The sequence below is a fragment of the Rhinichthys klamathensis genome, unplaced genomic scaffold, assembly GCF_029890125.1.
Source record: "Rhinichthys klamathensis goyatoka isolate OS25496 unplaced genomic scaffold, OSU_Roscu_1.1 h1tg000123l_1, whole genome shotgun sequence".
Taxonomy (NCBI): Eukaryota; Metazoa; Chordata; class Actinopteri; order Cypriniformes; family Leuciscidae; genus Rhinichthys; species Rhinichthys klamathensis.
In genome coordinates this window covers 3,769,258-3,786,827 of record NW_026606660.1, presented here as the reverse complement: position 1 = coordinate 3,786,827, position 17,570 = coordinate 3,769,258, and the positions used below count along the sequence as shown (strand labels likewise).

At 36.9% G+C, this 17,570-nt stretch overlaps 1 protein-coding gene and 1 long non-coding RNA gene across 6 annotated transcripts in view; one reads left to right on the top strand and one right to left on the bottom strand.

Annotated features, from left to right (window-relative positions):
• The window catches only part of tiam2a (TIAM Rac1 associated GEF 2a), a 122,286-nt gene that overhangs the window by 25,006 nt on the left and 79,710 nt on the right, over positions 1–17,570 (bottom strand). For all 5 annotated transcript variants that reach the window (XM_056255906.1, XM_056255905.1, XM_056255908.1 and 2 more), the window contains one exon: positions 4,553–4,644. In XM_056255906.1, coding sequence (XP_056111881.1) covers positions 4,553–4,644 — 92 coding nt within the window. The remainder of the gene's footprint in view (positions 1–4,552; positions 4,645–17,570) is intronic.
• On the top strand, positions 5,817–10,646 carry LOC130088918 (uncharacterized). The gene is made up of 2 exons (XR_008807516.1): positions 5,817–5,860; positions 10,442–10,646. It is a non-coding gene; the product is annotated as an uncharacterized LOC130088918 (long non-coding RNA).

Here is a 17,570-nt window from a genome sequence, read left to right as displayed (position 1 = left end):
CACTTAGCTACACTGTGATGTTTTGCACTATGTCAATTTTAGTGCTGTGAGGTAGGCTATAACATTTTCTATATATGGTCTTATAGCTCCAGCTCCACAGCAACATATTCAGCAACAGCTATAATTCTATAATTCAGCAACAGACATGAGAGTCCTTTTTCTTCAGAACCTCAATTTTTACAGATGCAGATATGAACTTAAAAGTAAAGCATTCTTGGTGTTTTTGTCATGTTGAAATAGCCTGTTTACACTGATTATATACCTAAATCAAAGCTGATACTGTATGCTAATAGATAAAGGAGTCATAATAACATTACATGCTTTGAATTCCTTATATATAGCTATGAAGTGTTCTAAGCCGCCTGGATGGGTCGCTGTACGTGATGCAACACTTAATTATAACCACAAGAGACTTGAGACTTGACTTGGACTCTAGTTCAGAGACTTGAGACTTGACTTGGACTCTAGTTTAGAGACTTGAGACTTGACTTGGACTCTAGTTCAGAGACTCGTGAGCATCTCTGGGCTAAGACTTCCCAGCTTATTTTAGTAAAAGTGTTTTGACAAGCCATGTTTGAGATCAACTTAAAAGCTGAGCTAAGTTCATTGCCTGATATTAAAGTGCCTTTTTTGCCAAATAATACAGTCCCCTTTTCCCATTTAGAAATAGGGTTAATTTCCTAATCCATCTCTTTGTGGCAGATGGTTGACAGTGCCAGAATCTAGAGAACAGGAGCGATTGAGAGAATATGTATAAAAATGGTCCTGAAGACTCCATACGGTTACACTTTATTTTAAGGTGTCATTGTTACAGTGTAATTATTATATATTGAAGTACCGAGTAATATTAATTAACAACATGTACTTACTATAGGGTTAGGGAAGGATTCAAATGGTGAGGGTTAGTTGCATGTAATTATGCATAATTTACTGTTATTACTATGGTAGGTACATGTAACATATGTAACAAGGACACTGTAAAATAAAGTGTTACCCTCCATACATACTCCAAAAATACACTATACAGCAACCACTTTGACATTATAGACAGTAGGTATGTGAACCGGTGTTGATCACGGTTCACTCAAAGAGACTTCAGTGGCCCGTTGCAGAAACTGCTAAGACTAGTCTTACAAGTTAGTCATCACATTTTTCTTTCTTTAAGACTGTTCATAACTTTTTTTTTTAGCATTTGTGAAAATTTGGAAAGTGGTACCAAACAATTCAAGTATTCATACGACTTAAATAATGTCCCATGTTATTATATCAGGATACCAGCTAACTTCAACAATTGAGACATTTGAAACAGTTTTCAGCTCAAAACTCACTTTCACCAGCGAGACACCAGCGAGTGTTTGAAATAATGATCCGATGGGGATTCTCTGATCCCTGTATGAGGCAGAAATATACTTATATGCGTATATACTTTAATACTAACTATTGCCATAATAAATACATATGATTATGGAAAAAAACAGAGACCACTTGAAGAACAAATTAAATGTGATTATAATTGTGTATTTATTTGGGTTCATTTCTCTTCCATGTGCATTTTTGTGTTGATATCAGACTCCAATTAACTAATTGAACTCATATAACTCTTGTTTTCTGCCCATGAGCGCCCTCTGTTGCTCTGGCTAAAAGAATAAGAGTATAGTGAGACGGGAGAGTCCGTTCAAACCTCAGATCGCATAATTTAGTGGAAAATTAATATAAATTCAAATTTTTTGCTCTTGTGAACGCTCGTTGGAGATTGATATTTTGTAAATAAAGAGGTAAATTATGTGCAAACAAAGCGGTCGTGTCATTTCAGAAAATTGAGGTTAAACCACTGGAGTAACATAAATTACTTTAATCATATCTTTACTACATTTCTGGGGCTTAATATTGTTAGTTGCTTAGGCTGTCAGTGGAGGGACAGAAAGCTGTCAAGATTTCATTAAAAAAATCTTCATTTGTGTTCCAAAGATGAACAAAAGTCTTACGGGTCTGAAACGACAGGGCGAGTAATTACTGACAGAATTTTCAAGGTTTTGCAATGTTTTCCGGTGTTATTTATTCTGTCCTTGTGTGGGACAGCAATAAGCAGTGCAACTCATCAACATGAGCCTTTAATTAATACATTTGCACATCAAGAGTGGAGCAGGCTTGCAACTCAAAGAGAACTAAATCTCTATAGATGGGGAGACCCCTTGTTTACTGTGCACAGCTTACGGCTTGAGAAACTAGCAGACTTTAAATATAAATCTTCAAGGGACACTTCACTTTCAAATCTATAAAAGCAACCAATCTTTTCCTATGAAAATATAAACAAACACAGGGGACTTCCACATGAAACTCCACATATGAGTCTACATTGCATGTCTATAAAGGAAACACAAAAACAGCAAACATGCACAGATACACTGTACAGTTCAAACACACTGAACAATCTGGACATTTTCAGAGACATGAGAAGATATATTCTGATGGTTTCTGTGTAAAGAATTTTCTAAACATCACATGGGAACATATTCATATTCAATGTCATTTTTAATTGTCACTGTATGTGATTGATATGTTTATGTCCAAAATGCTTAATTAATATTCAAAGTAGTTGACTATATCATTCTCCTCTACGCTCTACTGTTTAGTGTTAAATTAAATATATAACATTGTTAAATTTAAGGCAAGGACCGCGCATTCATTCATTCAATCAAATATTTAAAAAGACTGGAATAAGAGCATCAGCGCACACAAGCAATCCTTTTTATCAGTCGAATTCATCTCAAAATGTAAACTCAACAAGTGTGAAATATGATCAGTTAGAGACAAACACTGTTACTGAGAAGATGAGCACTGGACTGCTGCAGGTTAGTGGCCAAATATATTTATTTATTATTCAGAATGCACAGTTGGAAAGAAAATATATTTTCAGAAACATTTCAGCAGGTTCAAGATAATTCATGTTAACTCGGCGAACATGATTCATTGTTTTAATCAATTGACAGTCATAAAACGCAGTAATAATCTGCATCCTCATGTATGTATGTGTGCTGAACGCTGTTACAGGAAACTCACGAGTTTTAATAAGTAGAACGTTAGTTGTGCAAGTAGTCCATTGCCTGAGGAGTTACATTAGCAACTCTGACACAATGACAACAGAAGAACACTTGTTTCTTCTTGTTTTGATCTTACAAGGTCCAGAAATTGTTGGTAGATTTTTAAAATTATTTCTTGTTACATATATGAAGAATAGCATTAATTCTTATGACAACTCTCTCAAAGAGGGTTTGAAGAATGATGATTTAGATAAAAGACAATATCATTTATTAAATGACACGGAATTGACAGTACATTGTGTAATTTTGTAAAGCTTTACCTAACAGTAATTCCCATTTCTTGTGTGGGAAAACGTTATTACATCCTTATATTTATCACTACACTGAGTGCCTTAAATTAGAATCAAAAGCAAATTAGTTGGAAATAATTAAAGAGGAATGCCACACCTTATATAAATCACAATAATCTGTTCTGATTTAATCACAAGCATTATACAATGCTTGTGATTAAATCAGAACATAGAACATACAAAAAGGGGGCTCTGGTCTGCCAAAAAAAGCCTCCTGGGATAAATGGATGGATGAGCAGAATGGATTTAAAAAGGAGTTAAAGAGGAACTCATACTTCCTATGCAGTCTTAAAGCAATGTCCATACACAAAAACGTGCATCTCTGAGATGTTTATGACATCCCTCAGCTCAGCAATTCAAGGACTTATCAAGATCAATAAAAGTGTTTGTCTTTGAGCGTTTAGCCTTTAGCATTACAAGCTCTTGTGTTGGTGACAGTAATAAGGGAGCAGTGTGAAGGCCAAAGCTCCTTGAAGAGGCTAATTACTGAGTGATAACAAACACTGACAGATAAGCTTTGACACTGCTGCTCAAAATACACACATCACACAGACACACACACACACACACACACACACAGACACAGACACAGACACAGACAGACACACACACTTTTTTCATTGACTTCTATTGTTTTATACAGAGGTAATGATATTTCCTATCCCCTAACCCTCACAAAAAAAAACATTTTGCACTTTTAGATATTAATGAAAACATTTAGTATGTTTATTAATCTGTTCTAATTGTGCGACACCTAGTAAGCACCTCGCAGTGCAAATAAAACCTCTACGAACACACAAAAGGGCATGCACATGTACACTGCAAATCAATCAAATAAAACAGATATTAAAGTTTGTGACGTCAGAAACACCAGCAATTTCTTTGCACTGCAGTTTTAAGGAAAAAAATCCTCAGCAATGGTGTTGACTTATGAATTTGCCCATGGTTTGTCTTAAAGCATAAGACAAAAACACCACATAGACATATAAACAACATTAAAAGCTTGATTTTCACCACAGGGGGACCTTAAATTTCACCTGTACACCAACATTAAATGCAAAACCTCACTGCAATGTACAGTATAGCCGTATATAATATCAATATATCAGTGTTTGTGAAATTGACGAATTAGATGAAAAAAAAACCTTGTATAATGTTTACCTTGCTGTGCTGAACTGTTCGATGGTTGTTGTATGAATCCTGAAGACCATCATCTACAACCAAGCCTAAGACGTCTGCCACACAGGACACATCTGAGGAGAAAGAAACCATTAGTCACACTTCTTTTAAAACACTTCTTTTAAAAACACTTCTTTTCCATTAAAAACACTTCTTTTCACCCTTTTTGGTCTCTGTGTAGCCCTTCAAATCCAGAGCTTTTTGTGAAATCACATACACAAGTGAAGATGCCATGCCACTGCATCATGATTGTAGAGATTATTTTTTAGTAAGTCATTTGCCACATTCAATTCACCAGTTTCAAAAGTTTGAATTGGCAGAGAGTAACTTTGAGATGTAAAATACAATGGGAAAAAAATGCTTGATGCTTAAACAAAAAGCAGAACCTGGGCCCAAACTTGAAACTCTCTCTCTCTCAAACCAATTATATGGGATCTCTATAAAATCCCCTTTGCTAGTGTCAAGTGTCACAAATTTAGGTGAAATCAAGCAGAGCAGATTCTTTCAGTAGTAACTGCACACTGTGCACAGTTAACTGATATATTTCACTAATGGCTTCAACATATCTGCTACGACAGCGCCTCCACAGGCAAACAGAGGCTCCTGCAACAGTGCTGGCAGCAGTGATACACTTCAAAATACAGGGGCGATTCCTGCGAGGAGGCAAGGGCACAAAATTGGATGAAATAATCCATAATACAAAAATAAAACAATGCAAATATGACAAATTATGACATGATAAATTAAGTAACTGTCCAACAGCAAAGTCCTCGTCTCTCTTGGAAAGACTAATTAAAAAGTAAATAAACAACTCACTTTTAAATAATCACAACTCACTGATTATTAGGCTGCATAAATTAGGTCAGCCGGAACCGGGAACACTTCCTATAACACCCGATGTTCTCGTTAAATCATAAGAAGAATGGCATCTACGCTAATGTTAGTCTTTCTGCTTATTCTGAGGTTTAGTGAAGTCAGCCGGATCCGGCCCGTATCCAGATCAGATGGAGGACCTGCGCTTAGACACGACCACAACGCATCCCTGAAGAGTCAGCAGAGATTGTGTCAACTAGACTCTCCCCTGTGAAGGCCTCATCGACACGACAGCATCGGCACTGATCCTCAACAAACCCGTCTCCATACCGGTGTGACTCTGATCTTAAATAATATTCTGATTGTTCAAATCCAATCTGACTTCTGACCTGTAATGCTGCCTGAATCATAATCATACACTGTTCGTTCATTGGCCAGAGGAGAACTGGCCCCCGACTGAGCCTGGGTTCTCCCAAGGTTTTTTCTCCATTCTGTCACTGATATAGCCTAGTTTTGGTTCCTTTGCCACTGTCGCCTTTTTCGCCTTTGTTGCCATTGGCTTTTGGCTTGTTTAGTTGGGGACATTAAATTTAACATTTCATTTAATATTCAACAATAATATTGGTCTGCCTGCATTGACACCATTATATGAGAACTGAACTGAGCTGGACGATGACATCATGGTTTTCTCCGGAGCGGCTATATATATAAATTAACTAAATTAATAACTTTTTTACAACAAAAATTAAACATCATTGAAATTACTTACTGTGACCCTATTTTCTTCTGGAAACAAACTTTGTTGCATTATTTTCCTGTTATCTCTGTAAAGCTGCTTTGAAACAATCTGTATTGTAAAAAGCGCTATATAAATAAATGTGACTTGACTCACTTAGATATCACCACTTTGTCACGTCAAAATAAAACTTGAAATGGCCAGAAAACATGATCTATGGTGGGTTTTTAAGTGAACAGTCAGCTTGGTGAAATTAAAAGTACATTTCGGTGTCTGTGACCAGTGTTTACCGAGCTTGACGACAGATGATCCAAAAATAGGTTGACTATTTAAAAAACAGCTGAAAATCAGTTCACAAATAAAATATATTGTTTAAATTGTTACTGAGTTATTATTTTGGAATAAAATGTAAAAATGCTTAAAAACCCTAACTTAAAGGAGTAGTTCACTTTAAAAAAAACTTTTGCTGATAATTTACTCACCCCCATGCCATCCAAGATGTCCATGTCTTTCTTTCTTCAGTCGAAAAGAAATTAAGGTTTTTAATGAAAACATTCCAGGATTTTTCTCCATATAATGCACTTTACTCTTTTACACTTTACGATCGGTCATTTAAAAAATAAATAACAAAGTTTAAGTTTTATAAGCTCAAATGCCCGCCTTTCTCTGTTCTGTGATGCACGTTCGTGACTCTCCTGTTCGAACTCGTTCATCAAAATGAACAAATCTTTTTTCGAGTCATTTGATTCATTTAACGACCGAAATGAACGAATTGACTCGGAAAAAGATTTGTTCATTTTGATGAACGAGTTCGAACAGGAGAGTCACACAGAACAGAGCGAGGCGAGCATGTGAGCTTATAAAACTTAAACGTTGTTTTTTTTTTTTTAAATGAGCGATCGTTTCGCTTGATAAGACCCTTATTCATCGTCTGGTGTCGTTTAAAGCCATTTGAACAGTTTGCAGTTTGCACTGAAACTGTCATTTGGACCTTGAACCGTTTGGTGCCCAGCAAAGTGCATTATATGGAGAAAAATCCTGGAATGTTTTCATCAAAAACCTTAATTTCTTTTCGACTGAAGAAAGAAAGACATGGACATCTTGGATGACATGGGGGTGAGTAAATTATCAGCAAAAGTTTTTTTAAAAGTGAACTAATCCTTTAAGGATATTCATACTTGGTTTTGTTAAATAAAATATATTGTTAATATAAAAATAGTTTAAAAAAATAGATTTGCATTTGGTTTCTTCTTTTTTTTTATAGTGCAAGTAATGTTTATTTAACCAGGAAAATGTGACAACATCAAGTGTAACTGAGACATGAATTTACATCTGACTAAAAAAAAACCCCACTTGCCTCCTCATTACAGAACACCACTGCCAAAATAATATATTATAAATCCTCTGCATTACACTAAAGTTATAAAGTTAGATTATAAAAGTGATTGATGTTTCTGTTAATTAATATAGTAAAGTTAAAAATAAAAAATAGCAGTAAAAGCCACATTTTATTATGTGTAAAAAAAGTAATGTTTCTTTTCTATTTGTATACATTTACAAATATATATTTTATGTGTGATGGCAAAGCTTCACTTTCAGCAGCTATTAGCCAACTCATTTACTATAAAAAAGCACTGTTACATAATCATTAAAAAAAAAATCTAAAAGGCACAAACAACCAGAGATGTTTCTTTTCTTTAACACAGCTGAAATGGTTGTGCTGCTTAAAGACATGCAAGTCACAGCTTACCGGAAGTATTAAGCACACTTGAAATTCTTGCAAGTTACATTTGGTACATTTGGTTGGTTTAACACTGCATTGGCTCCCTATTAAACATATCCATTTTTAAATTATTGCTGATTACTTACAAAGCACTAAATGGTTTAGCTCCCCAGTACTTGAGCGAGCTCTTAACGCATTATAGTCCTTCACGTCTATTGTGATCTCAAAACTCTGGCCAGTTGATAATACCTAGAATATCTAAATCGACAGCTGGCGGTAGATCCATTTCCTATTTAGCACCAAAACTCTGGGAACAGTCTTCAAACAAACTGGTTCTAACCAGGACAGAGCGAGAAGTGGAGAGTCCAGATGCACAACACGAGAACAAGTACATCACAGTCTCTAGTTTGAAAAACAGACCCCACAATAGCGTTCACCTCAGGGACGATTCAATTATCGTCCCTCAAGAACAACTACACCGCTTTGCAACGATAGGACAGGAAGAGCTAAATAAACTTATTATTGCATCTAAACCAACAACATGCTCATTAGATCCAATACCCACTAAACTACTGAAAGAAGTGTTAGCTGTAGTGGAAGAGCCTCTTCTTAATATTATTAACTCGTCTTTATTCTTAGGTCATGTTCCAAGAATATTCAAGTTGGCAGTAATAAAACCTCTCATTAAGAAACCGCAACTAGATCCAAATAACCTAGCAAATTACAGACCCATTTCAAATCTTCCATTTATGTCCAAAATACTAGAAAAAGTTGTATCCGCTCAACTGTGCTCTTTTTTGCAAGAAAATGATATCTATGAAAAATTCCAGTCAGGATTCAGACCGCATCATAGTACAGAAACTGCGCTAGTTAAAATTACAAATGATCTACTCTTAGCTTCTGACCAAGGCTGTATCTCAATACTAGTCCTACTTGATCTTAGCGCCGCGTTCGACACTATAGATCATAAAATACTCTTGGATCGACTACAAAACTACACTGGTGTTCAGGGACAGGCATTAAGCTGGTTTAGATCGTACTTATCTGACCGTTATCATTTTGTCTCTTTACACGGGGGAAAATCAAAGTTAACGTCAGTAGACTACGGAGTACCGCAAGGATCGGTGCTAGGCCCTCTGCTATTCTCAATATATATGCTGCCACTTGGTAATATTATAAGAAAACATGGAATTAATTTCCACTGTTATGCTGACGACACTCAATTATATATTTCATCACGACCAGATGAAAACATTACCTCATCTAAATTGACAGAATGTCTCAAAGATATAAAATGCTGGATGACGCGTAATTTCCTGCTATTAAATTCAGATAAAACGGAGGTATTACTTATTGGTCCAAAAAACTACACACAAAACCTCTTACAATACGACTTTAATATAGAAGGATGCCCTGTTACTTTTTCCACTACAGTAAAAGACCTGGGTGTTATACTAGACCGCAACTTGTCTTTCGAAAATCATATTTCATCTGTTACAAGAACAGCCTTTTTCCACCTTAGAAACATTGCTAAATTACGTAACATGCTATCTGTTTCTGATGCAGAAAAGTTAGTTCATGCATTCATGACCTCGAGACTAGATTACTGTAATGCTTTATTAGCTGGTTGTCCTGCATCCTCAATAAACAAGCTACAGTTAGTGCAAAATGCAGCCGCTAGAGTTCTTACTAGATCAAGAAAATATGATCATATAACACCGATTTTATCATCTCTGCACTGGTTACCTATTAAGTTCCGTATCAATTACAAAGTACTACTACTGACCTATAAAGCCCTTAATGGTTTAGCTCCTATGTACTTAACGGACCTTCTTTCGCCCTACAATCCACCGCGTTCTCTAAGATCACTAAATTCAAGGCTTCTGGTCATTCCTAGGATATCGAAGTCCACGAAAGGAGGCAGGGCATTCTCGCATTTAGCTCCAAAACTCTGGAATAGCCTTCCCGATACGGTCCGATGCTCTGACTCGCTGACACAGTTTAAAACTAGACTAAAGACGTGTCTCTTTAGTCAAGCATTCACATAATGCTTACCTTTTAGTCCTCTGCTATGCCATACGGAACCGTTTGCCACTGAAACTGCTTAACGCACCAGTGGGGCTCGACAGCCTTATAGACAAACGGGTCGGTCCGTATGGTTGCGGTTGGGTTGCGGAGAGTTTGGGTTACGGAGAGTTGTGAGATTATGGTTTTCTAACACCTACTCCCGTGTAATGGAAATCATTATGAACATCAGCTATGCTAATTATTTCCCATCTGCCTTTCTGCTGTTATCTCGGGACGCTTGTCCCGAGAAAAATGGCGTTCGTAGGCTCCAGTTTGGTATCCTGCCTCTCACGGGGATTTCGGATGCCTCAACGCCTGTGATGAGAAGACCAACGCCTGTGAAGAGACGACTCAACGCCTGCGAAGAGGCGACTCAACGCCGGCGATATGTTATCCCCTAAATATTACATGATTAACTAAATGTATTTTTTCCAGGTACTCTCTGATATGGACTTACTGTAAAGCTTCTTTAAAACCCTATGATTGTTAGCCAGAGGAGAACTGGCCCCTGACTAGCCTGGGTTCTCCCAAGGTTTTTTTCTCCATCCAATCTGATGGAGTTTTGGTTCCTTGCCACTGTCGCCTTGCTTTTGGCTTGCTTAGTTGGGGATATTTAATATTCAACAATATTATTGAACTGTGTTGTACTACTTTAATGTTATCACTGTGAAGCTGCTTTGATGCAATCTGTATTGTGAAAAGCGCTATATAAATAAATGTGACTTGACTTGACTTGACCTCATCGTACATGCTAAATACCAGTTTCATCTGCAACAGTGAAGAGAGAGTCACAATCTGACACTGGCAGACAAGTTGAGGAAACAGTTCTGTGATAAATTTCCTACAAGCCAATAACTGCAAATGGGAAATGCTGTAAACTGGCTAGAATGTATAAGGTCTTCACAGCTGTCATTGCTGTAAGTGGATGAACTGCAGTGTATACTTCATATTTTAAATTATTAAACATTTTATCAAAAAAAAAAAAAAAAAAAACGTGATTATCTCAATTAAAAAATTAAAAATGTGAAAAAGATTGCGGAAGCCTTTTCTAAGATGAAATTAATAGATCAAAATATTTGTATTCCAACACTTGATTATTTTAGTCCTAAATGTGGAGACTAATCTTTAACAAACTTTAGTCTCTGCTTTTAACAGTGTCATTTATGTCATTCCTTTCAGCTTCCTGATGCTTCAAATTCTTAATGGTAATGCAAGTTGTTGTTTTACCACGGTTGCACCGCTATGTTGCTAAATGAGGTTTGAAGGGTGGTTTCAATGACACTGCACCACTACACAGGAAAACCACAGTGTGTACTCATTCTTCCTTATCATTATAGAAAATATAGAGGTCATGTATGCTGCTACAGTATATCTAATGAATCTAATGAAGGCCCTGATAATAAGAAAGTGTCAGTTATTACCCATACTACAACGAAGATTCACTCAAGCATAGGCAGTGTGTCTGTGTGGCATGAGCTAAAGTGCATAAGGTGAACTGAGTTTTAGTTTAAGCCACTGGGATGAATTTCACATGTTAAATATCTACACTAAACTAAAATACAATAAACTGCACCATTGTTCTTGACAAGTGTGTTGACATACCTCTTTATCCTAAACACAGACAACTTATCCGACTAGTCTAGCGGACTAGTTTAATGGTATGCACACTGTCCCAATTGCCCCTCTCTTTTTTCTTAAAGGAGAGAAAAGAGAGTTCAACCCAAAAATTCTGTCATCAAATAATTCACCCTCTTGTCGTTCCAAACCCGTAAGACTTTCGCTCATTTTCGGAACACAAATGAAGATCTTTTGAGATCTTTCTGTCCCTCCATTGACAGTCTACGCAACTACCACTTTGCTGCTTCAAAAAGTTCATAAAGAGATTGTAAAACTAATTCATTTGAATTGACTGGTTTAGTACAACATTTTCTGAAGAGACACGATCGCTTTATATGATGAACAGATTTAATTTAGAGGGGGGTAGGCCTACTATGATATTAGACTACACAGCCTATAATAAAAGATAATGAATTTCAAACCTGAACCAAACATATTTTTATTCAAAGATCAACAGTCTGTCATTAGTCTTTAGTCTGCCACAAAAAAACAACATTAAAATCATGAACTCACATGTCATTGTGAAAAAAAACAAAACAATGACTGTTGTAATAGTGCGTAAATCAGACCTTTCAGGCTATAGCCATTCATATTTTGAATGAAAATTTGCTTATCAATGCATATCTAAATTCGCGCTTACGGTATCTTTGTAGAACTTAAAAAAAGAAACAAAAAAGATGCGGCAGCCAATGAGCAGCCGGCGGGGGCTGCAGGACGACTCAACCTCCACGGACAGTCTTTAAAGAAACCGTATGTAAGATTGTGGCCAAAACTGGTACTGTAATCACTTTCAAATTACTGTAGAGCGGTGTATCCCCTCCCACCTGATTTGAGGTTGCTGCAGGATCCAGCAAATTCTTCTCCGTTTTCAGCCGTCTCCATCTTTCAAAGGCATCTCCTATACAAATCCTTGTTTTATTTCGGACTTTGTCACGAAGTATTTCGGAATCATAACAAGGTTTTTTTGGATTCGTAACGTTAGACATTTTTTTTATCCGACACGTTTGTAGCTGCAGCTGTGGTAACTACAGCAGAGCTGGCAACCCGGATGCCGCAACACTACTGACTTCGTGATTGGTAGATAGGTGGAGGGTGGCGCATCAGACCAAAACACAACATGACAACATCAACATCAGTTGAGGGCTGCGACTTCACTTTTTAAATGACAATATCCTGGCCGGACTACTGTTGTCAGTGATATAAGTATTTGAAATGAACATGATTTCTTAATGTCTAGTGACATATCAGGCCCATTTTATGATTAATTGAAATACATTTCTTACATACGGTTCCTTTAATGTTTTATCAGACAAGAACTATTCAAGATTTTGCTTTAGTATAATTTTCGGGACAATTTGGGATTCGGGATTCGGGACAACAGCTTAGATTTCGGGACTGTCCCGAATTTTTCGGGACGTCTGGTCACCCTATTTGTGTTCCAAAGATGAACGAAAGTCTTGCGGGTTTGGAACGATATGAGGATGTGTAATTTCATTTTTGACCCTTTAACCCTTTAATTTTCTTGTTATGTGAAAATAAACCAAACACCTGCACACTCTTTCATGTGGCCATGTTGGCAAAAATAATCCCACCTGTTGCTATGTATGTGAGATAGTATTCCAGGATATCTTTACTCAACGCTCTTGTAACTGGCCTACCTAATCTATGATCAGAAACAACCTTCCATTTCAATTGGCATCACCAATCCTTAATAATTTTTAACACCTTCCCTTTCATTCCGACTTCAATCCAAACAATTTCCAATGTCACGCTACGCCAATACCTAGTTAGCGGAGTCTGAATTTCATTAATACACAGGTGACAAAACAAAGCAAGAATAGTACACATATTCCCTTGTGTACAAAAGTGGTTGATGCAAGGAAGACTGCGTTTAAAAACATGGTTTCTGGAAACAGAGTAAATGTGTCCTCTTGGGCCCCGAACTCACTAAGGTTGAGCCTCAAGCATAGATGGCACAAAATCTCAAATTTAATGAATGGCTCTTCCTGATTTTGTAATTTCATCTGAATATTAACATTTGTGAGATTTAGTCGGACTGTTTTCAAAGTGAATTGATCTAATTTTGTGTCTCTGGAAAATAATCTGTGACAAAGAATTAGGCTGAATATCAAAGATTTGTGTGTTTATAAGAGGTTTGTGGACATATTAATGCTTTTAGATCTAAATTTAGACCATTGGGGTAAGATGGTCCACCAGAATTGGCACAGAAGAACACGAGTGACGTCTAGATTTTTACATGTGACAAGTGTCATTATTTTTTTATCTTAAAACGTGTATAATTGATGGGATTGTTCTATAATTCCATGTGTAGACATTTTTGCTATTCATTAAACCCATTGTTAAACTATTATTAGACCTATTGAGTGAAATAATTCAGTTTGAATTCATGTTGCTAATATGATATATCTTCAAATAAAATATGGGTAATTAGATATGTATATATGCATTTGCCTGTATATAAGACAAAGAGCAAATTTCACTTTCATCTCACCCTACCACTGATCTAATAGCTTAAGAGCTGCCATGAAATGCTAAGAGACTAATGCAAAGGCCATCATTTTAAGCTTTGCAAAGTTTGTAAAAAAAAAAGAAAAAAAAGATACAAACAAATCACATAATCACAAAAACACAATTAAATCTCACTGAATTGTCTTGTAATGTTACACAGTTCATTTATCCATCTCGTGTTTCCAAGTAAAACCTTAGCATGTTTTTGGTTTTGTTTCATGTTCTTGTAAAATATCTGTTAGTGATCCCCTATTCTAGTCATGTGATTCTGCAATGTGTTCTGTGTTATCATGGGTTCATTGTTCACAGGTGTCCCTTGTCTAGTCATTAGTCTTGTGTATTTAAGCCATCATGTTTGCCATGTGTCTTGGTCAAGTAATGTTTCACCGTAACCACTGTTGGTAAGCGTTCTGTTCATGTCCATGTTTTGAGTTCATGCCACGTCATGCCTTTGTTTTATAAATCACGTTTTGTAAATAAACTGCACTTGGGTTCTCTACAAACTTGCCACAGTGGACATCCTTACAGTATAATTACAAATATAGACAAGTACTAGCTCTGCTACTTAATTAACCCGTACTAAATTGGACGTGAATCAATAATAAGAACTGAAATATACGGTATATTTCTATATATTTATCCATACTGCAATGCAGAAATCTATTTTCTTGGACCCACTTTTTATTAGATGTCTTTAAATACTATGTACTTATATTTGTAAAATATATCATGTCGTTACATTGTAGTTACAATTAAATTACCTGCATTTAATTACAATATGTATTTACACTGTTGACCATATCCCAACCCTAAACCACCTCTAGCTCTAACCCTACCCATATCCTCATCAGCAGCAAATGGCAATCTGACAATACTTTAGCAGAACAACATGTATGTAAAAAATAAGTAAATAAATCAATCAAATGTTTTTTTTTTTTTTTTAAGTAATTGCTTAGTAGTTATAGACATCTAATATAACGCGGCACACAAACCTTCAACAGTTATTATGGGGTAAAAAAGCTTGGCTTGTGAAACACTGGTGTAACCAGCCAGTGCTCTGTACATGAAAACCGTGTTGCTCACTGCTTACAAAAGATGCTGCGTAATTAGACAAAAGAAGCAAACCAACAATAAATCACCCTTTTCAATGTCACTGCAGAATGATTACTTTAAACCTTAGTTGTGATTATAGTGGTTGACAGAAAATTTGTATAAGTTATGACTTTAATTTTATAACATCACATTTAACCCAACATCATAAATAAATACAGAAACACACGTGTTGTGATGTTCATTCAATCAAAACACCTACCAGGCAGGCCCAAAAGCAGCCAGGTTCAAATCCAGCCCGCAACACTGCTCCTCCTTACAGCATTTACACTGCTTTTTGTTTATCAGTTTTTATAAATGACTGAGTTGGTACAGACAACAGTCTAGTTTGAGGAAGTCAGTGGGAAGGAAGTTTACGGGTGAGGTGTGACAAGTGTTAAATGTCTACAACAGTGAGTTTGAATGCATAACAAGTAAAGAGAAAGTTGTTGTATATGTATTTACATTACAGGTCCTTCTCAAAAAAATTGCATATTGTGATAAAATTCATTATTTTCCATAATGTAATGATAAAAATGCAACTTTCATATAATTTAGATTCATTGCACACCAACTGAAATATTTCAGGTCTTTTATTGTTTTAATACTGATGATTTTGGCATACAGCTCATAAAACCCCCAAATTCCTATCTCAAAAAATTAGCATATCATGAAAAGGGTCTCTAAACGAGCTATTAACCTAATCATCTGAATCAACTAATTAACTCTAAACACCTGCAAAAGATTCCTGAGGCTTTTAAAAACTCCCAGCCTGTTTCATTACTCAAAACCGCAATCATGGGTAAGACTGCCGACCTGACTGCTGTCCAGAAGCCCATCATTGACACCCTCAAGCAAGAGGGTGAGACAGAAAGAAATTTCTGAACAAATAGGCTGTTCCCAGAGTGCTGTATCAAGGCACCTCAGTGGGAAGTCTGTGGGAAGGAAAAAGTGTGGCAAAAAACGCTGCACAACGAGAAGAGGTGACCGGACCCTGAGGAAGATTGTGGAGAAGGACCGATTCCAGACCTTGGGGGACCTGCGGAAGCAGTGGACTGAGTCTGGAGTAGAAACATCCAGAGCCACCGTGCACAGGCGTGTGCAGGAAATGGGCTACAGGTGCCACATTCCCCAGGTCAAGCCACTTTTGAACCAGAAACAGCGGCAGAAGCGCCTGACCTGGGCTACAGAGAAGCAGCACTGGACTGTTGCTCAGTTTTGCATGTCATTCGGAAATCAAGGTGCCAGAGTCTGGAGGAAGACTGGGGAGAAGGAAATGCCAAAATTCCTGAAGTCCAGTGTCAAGTACCCACAGTCAGTGATGGTCTGGGGTGCCATGTCAGATGCTGGTGTTGGTGCACTGTGTTTTATCAAGGGCAGGGTCAATGCAGCTAGCTATCAGGAGATTTTGGAGCACTTCATGCTTCCATCTGCTGAAAAGCTTTATGGAGATGAAGATTTCATTTTTCAGCACGACCTGGCACCTGCTCACAGTGCCAAAACCACTGGTAAATGGTTTACTGACCATGGTATTACTGTGCTCAATTGGCCTGCCAGCTCTCCTGACCTGAACCCCATAGAGAATCTGTGGGATATTGTGAAGAGAAAGTTGAGAGACGCAAGACCCAACACTCTGGATGAGCTTAAGGCCGCTATCGAAGCATCCTGGGCCTCCATAACACCTCAGCAGTGCCACAGGCTGATTGCCTCCATGCCACGCCGCATTTAAGCAGTCATTTCTGCAAAAGGATTCCCGACCAAGTATTGAGTGCATAACTGAACATAATTATTTGAAGGGGGGTTTTTTTGTATTAAAAACACTTCTTTTATTGGTCGGATGAAATATGCTAATTTTTTGAGATAGGAATTTTGGGTTTTCATGAGCTGTATGCCAAAATCATCAGTATTAAAACAATAAAAGACCTGAAATATTTCAGTTGGTGTCCAATGAATCTAAAATATATGAAAGTTTAATTTGTATCATTACATTATGGAAAATAATGAACTTTATCACAATATGCAAATTTTTTGAGAAGGACCTGTATATGATATATCTAGGCCATGTTTGATAAAAATAAAACACTGCCTACACCACAATGGACTCTATGTTTAGAAACAGATATGATCTGATATTCAATACTGCAGCACGGCAGAGATAACAAACCAGGAACAAATAGGCCTACAATTTCTCATACGTTAAAATGATATTAATTTTGCAGCACGTTAGCTTTAGTGCCGGATTGTGGGCCTGAACGAGAGAATACGAGAGTATACGAGAGAATACGAGAGTAACAGTGTGTCATCACCATGTTGAAAAGAAGTATAACATCAGCAAGAAAGTGATACTCTTTTCCCACCAGCTGTCCTGCAGAGGAGAAATGTTTGCTGCATGTTTCTGTTTGCAAGCGTTGCAACTACAAAAACAT